Below are 5,454 nucleotides of genomic sequence, written 5' to 3'. Positions count from 1 at the left end.
CATTTGTAAACAGAAAGACCAATAGAACTAGACAAGTGCAGAGCCCGATTAATGGTCAAAGGGTTCATCCAGGTTTAGGGCGTGGGTTATAATGAGTATTTTTAATGCTTTTTAAGTATTTTTAATGATTTTTAAGTATTTTTAATGTTTTTTGGATATTTTTAATGCTTTTTAGGTATTTTTAATATTTTTCAAGTAATTTTTATGCTCTTTAAGCATATTTGCAAGAGTTCATTTTTCTGTTTTATTTTCCTTACTTGTTGGTGTTTTTGTTTTTGTCATTTGCCAAAAATTTACCCGTCGGGTTTAGAGGTTCCACAGACATCACCTCCTTTTACCCCACGTACAAAAGGACATGTCATGGTTGTCCGTCTTTCTTGTTTGACACTCTCTCTCTCACTGGGAGGGAGGGAGACAGATGCATGTGTGCCAAAAATGTGAAAAAATGCTTATTTAAACCAATTCCATTGCATGATCAAGACACGGAACAACAAACATTTGAATCTTGCGCCAACATTTAAACGGTGGCTCTCTCCATGGCCAATTTTCAGGTTGAAATAATTGAACAGGATGCCGTGGTTCCGGCATTGCCCCTGCAAGAATCTCGCCTTCCCCTATCTAACCTAGACTTACTTCTTCCTCCTATTGATTTTGTTATAAACAACCAATTCTCAAGCATGGGTACAGTGAGATAAGGGGTAGGCTTAAAAAGTCTTTGTCTGAGGTTTTAGTAAGTTACTTTGTGTTGTCAGGTGGTGAACAATGGTGAGAAGGAGCCTGAGATTCTATGCGGTAACAAGGGTGTGGAGTTCTCGGAGGCAAGTGCGGACATTGAGCTCAAAGATTTGGATTTGCATAAGCCTGATGAAAGCGTTAAAGGAAACATAATTCCTACTAAGAAATGGGGAGTCTTGTGTGTTCAGGTAAGCCTTCATTGATTCTCACTCCCAAAGTCAAAATACTTTGGGAAATTTACCTGCAAATCGGGTTTTTATACCCTTATATTGAAATAACCCGAAAATAAGCCCTTAATACTTGAAAAGACCGATCTCTATTTTTTTTTTTTTTTCAAGTTAACCCTGACCGCATGGTAACCCTGATAATGATTTATTTCCACATTGGTATTTCATTGTCTTCTTGAGATGATAATTTTAGTTGGGGAATAACAAATTGAATATACAAGAGAAGAAGGTTCATATAAGGTTACGATCTTAAATGTAGAACTACATAAAAAGGTTATTTTAATGTTGAAAAAACTTCTAATTGATCATCTCGAAGCATGAATATGAAATAAATAAATAAAAATTTTGAGTCTAAAAAATAATGCATCTTGTGATACATTATCTAGACCATCTATTTTCAAGATTTTTATATGTTTATAAATATTTTTTATTTTAATTATTTTTAGAGTTTAAAATTTGATAGTTGGATATAAAAATAGATTTTGAGAATTTTTTTCACCAAAACCAGATATGTTCCGGAGGAGTGCCGTAATTGGATGGTTTAAGTTGCAACCTTGTAAAAACCACACCCTATAAAAACAACTTGGAGGCGGTAAGTGTTCATCACATGCGGAGTTGTAGCCAGTGGAGTAGAGAGAGAAACCGCAATTGGGTTTTCCCTCTCTTCTGAAACGTCTCCGGATTCGTGTACTTTTGATGATGCAGAGCGAGAACCATGAACTAGACTCTTCCAAACCCTATAAAGAACCCTGTTTTATCTCTGAATTTTTCTAGTGAACCAGCAACAGGAGTCGTGGCGCGCTCTGAATTCTCCGTCAAAGTAACATGTCATCAAAATATTTATTTAATCAGTCAAAGAAGCACTTCTGGTGGCATTCCTGTGTCAAGAGAAGAGTCATCACTATTTCCTTGTGGATTTGAAGGCATTTCTCGTTTGTTTCTGGTGATATTGGATGAATCCTCCATGGATGGAACAGGGGCAATCAAGCATGATTATAGAGAAACAATAGAAAGAGACCAAAAAAAGAGAAGGGGAGATAAGAGAAAGAACAAGATTTTAGAGCGAGAGCTGCTCTATGAGAGAGAGAGCAAGCTGCAATATATGTTTAATTGGATAGGAAATGAAACAAAACCAGAAGGCAGGAAGATCTTGAAAAATACGGCAATTACAGTCCCATTATTTCTAATAAATAAACAAGCAATGACGGCTAAATGTTTCCCATTCAAAAAGCATTACTCGGAAATTATATAATATTTTTCTGGGTAGATCAAGAGGGTACCGACCCGTATGTCATATTTTTCTCTGTAAATCACGAGGTAAGAATGAAACTGAAAAAGTGACACCTACACTGTGGTCACTTATGTCTTGAGTCTATTACTATGGAAAAATACATCATAAACCATGTTAGTATGGTATATGCTACCCAATTAAGGCATCCACCATCTGTTTTTTTATGATGAACAGTGGAGATTACACCATCGGGTACGATTAATCTCCGTCATCCATCAACATAAAACGACTATAGATATGTTATTCTTGAACTTGTTGGAACCTTGGATAAAATGATGAAAACTACTTCGGCCCATCAATGTACACATGATTGTGAGTTATAATAGTTGACATTTGAGGTGTAACATTCCAAAATTAAAAAGCATCTCTAAAATTTATCATTAAAATGATTTTGATATCAAAAATTTTTAGGATGGCTAGATAATCTATTTTCGTCTATAATTTTAAAATTTTAAAATTCTAAAAAAAGGTTCAAATCAAATAGATCTATAAACACATGAAAATCTTAAAAATGGGCGATCCTGATAATGTGTTTTAAGATATACTATTCCATGGACTCGAAATCTTTTTTCTTTTCATATTCATAAATCTCGAAGTCAACAATTACATAGTTTTCCAATACATAGTTTTCCAATATCCAAACAACCATTTATGATAGATTTTTGAGGTGCAACTTTAATTATACATTTTCAGGTTGCGACCTTATATGAACTTTTTCTCTTCATAAATAGGTAAAATGTTAAATGATCGAAGTCTCTATAAAGCGTAGGCTTTATGAAAACAAAATAAAGCGTCACTTCAAATCCTCGTCCGAAAAGCATTTTTGGAGACGGAAACTTCCATGATGGTTCTAAAATCAATTTTCAACACCAACAATAAATTTGAAATTTAAAAAATAGTACAGATCTTGCGGATCTGTGAAAACATATTTTTAGAGCGAAATAGACAATTTTAGATAAAATATTACAATATCCACTATTTTTAGAGCTTGAAATCCTTCTTCTTCTTTTTTTCACACCATAATGTTCAAGTCGAGATGTTTGACGTAAAGATTTATGAGGTACTTGAATTATAATTCTAGATGAGTTATGAGGTAAGGCTTTACTTACTTTGATAGGGCTCCCGCCCTATCGTACCATTTTCCAATGTTAAATAATCGATATTTCAGGTGTGCTTTTGACAAATTTCGATTGATGGTCATAATGAGACCAAATCCATCAGATTTCTCTTTAAATTTTTCTTAATCACATTGATGAACTTCTCCAAAACATATTCCAAATTTTTCTTAATCACATTGATGAACTTCTCCAAAACATATTCCAAAATCCAAAAAAGTTCCTCTCTGAGACTCACGCATAAGATTTTTCTCATTTAGTTGACCAAACTCAAGTGTGGGAGCATAGTGGTGGCCTGCACTTTCGATCATCGTGTAGCAGACGCTTACTCGGCCAACATGTTCCTCATCTCATGAGCTCAAACTGCTCAATCCAAACCCTCCTCCATGCTTCCAAGTTTCCGAAGATCCCTCCTTAATCCCTGACATCCGGGATCTTATACCTTGTCCCACGATCCAATGTTCATGGAGACATCCTTGCTGCCGATCTCCATACTCTCTAATGACCGTCTCTGTTGTCGCATATACTACATGAAAGCCCAGGATATCCATCTTCTCCAAGCCACGGCCAGCTCTAATGGACAACATAGAACAAAACTCGAGTCCTTTGCCGCCTTAGTTTGGCAAATTCTTGCATCAGAACCCAACAAGAAATGTAGGCTGGGGATTGTAGTGGATGGTCGGTCCAGGCTAGGACCATGCATGTCTGTTTATTTTGGCAATGTGTTAGCAATGCCTTTCAAGGAAGCAGAGGCCTCAGAACTGAAAGCCATGCCATTTAACCATGTGGCCGGTCTCGTGCACGAATGCTTGATTGGTATCACAGACCATGAGTTTTTTCGAGGTTTGGTCGATTGGGTCGAGATGCACAGGCCAAAGCCTGTGTTAGCAACAATTTACTGCCAGAATGAGGATGAGAAGCCCGCAGTGCTGGTTTCTTCGGGGCTTCGATTTCCGGTGAGTGATGTTGATTTCGGTTGGGGGAGGCCCGTTTTTTGGGTCATACCATTTCCCGTGGGGCGGAACATCAGGATATGTGATGCCTATGCCGAGTGCACTGGTAGCTGGCGACTGGGCTGTGTATATGCACTTGCCTGAGGTCCTAATAGAGGTGGTGGACGTAGAACTTGGTCATGTCTTTCACCCCATGAACGCGAGTTGTCTGAATTTGTATGATTGAAGAACCAGAAAATCTACATAAGATCATTTTACTAATTGATATTATGAATATCATGGCATGTCTCAAGCATTTTATTGCTTGATGTTTAAAAATAAACATTGTCAAGGCGAGATCTGGCCTCGATAATCACCAGCTTAATCACTGTTATCACTTATTCTTCTAATAGGGAAAAGTTTATATAAGGTAGCAACCTTAAAATGTATAATTACATATGTACCTCAAAAATCTATTGGAAAGGTTGTTTTAATATTGTAAAACCATCTATTTGATCATCTCAACATCGAGATGGACGAATATTAAAAAAAAAAAAAAAATTTGAGTCTCAGAAATGATGCATCTTATAACTCATTATCTAGACCATCCATTTTGAAGATTTTCATATGTTTACAGATCTCCTTGATTTTAACCATTTTTGGAGTTTAAAATTTTTTAATTAGATATAAAAATAAATTTTAAAATAATCCTTAGAATTTTTTACAACAAAATTACATGATATAATAAAATTTGGAGGTGGACCTTAATTCGATTGTTTAAGGTTGCAACCTTATAGAAACCGCACCCCTTCTAATATCCTGTATTTCATCTTTCTTCTTTCTCATAGCTGACCATAATCATATACCTATGGTGTTAAAGGTAACTTAAAATCAACATAGGGAAAATTGTCTTTTATGTAAAATTTGGTGGTGGTTTGCTGTTGATTTCTTCCAGTGATTGGGGTATTCCATATTCCTTATTTATTTTTCCGAATTCTTTTATGTAAAGTTTGGTCGTGGTTTGATCTTGATTTCTTCCAGTGATTGGGGTATTTCATCCCTTATTTATTCTTCCGAATTATGTTGTAAACAATTACTTGAGCTAATTATTGGATTATCGATGTCACGTATTCTCAGCCTCGTGGATTTTATAT

General features: G+C 35.8%; 1 protein-coding gene and 1 pseudogene across 2 annotated transcripts; both read left to right on the top strand.

Moving 5' to 3' along the window:
• The first annotated feature begins 400 nt into the window (after positions 1 to 400).
• On the top strand, positions 401 to 4,685 carry LOC148783937 (coniferyl alcohol acyltransferase-like). 2 transcript variants are annotated; one of them, XM_088846629.1, is made up of 3 exons: positions 401 to 551; positions 753 to 923; positions 3,629 to 4,685. In XM_088846629.1, exons 1-3 carry the CDS (start codon positions 537 to 539, stop codon positions 3,722 to 3,724), a joined length of 282 nt encoding a protein of 93 aa, XP_088702755.1. In that variant the 5' UTR covers positions 401 to 536; the 3' UTR covers positions 3,725 to 4,685. The 2 variants fall into 2 exon arrangements, with proteins under 2 accessions (XP_088702755.1, XP_088702757.1); XM_088846631.1 differs by lacking the exon at positions 3,629 to 4,685 and adding an exon at positions 1,745 to 2,390 and having other exon boundaries at positions 408 to 551.
• Positions 3,827 to 4,596, top strand: LOC148783938 (coniferyl alcohol acyltransferase pseudogene; annotated as a pseudogene).
• Positions 4,686 to 5,454: the final 769 nt, after the last annotated feature.

The sequence above is a fragment of the Amborella trichopoda genome, chromosome 1, assembly GCF_054954075.1.
Source record: "Amborella trichopoda isolate Santa Cruz 75 chromosome 1, AtrichopodaSantaCruz75HAP2 v2.0, whole genome shotgun sequence".
NCBI lineage: Eukaryota > Viridiplantae > Streptophyta > Magnoliopsida > Amborellales > Amborellaceae > Amborella > Amborella trichopoda.
The sequence above is the reverse complement of the archived record's forward strand: the minus strand, read 5'-3'. Positions and strand labels throughout refer to the sequence as shown.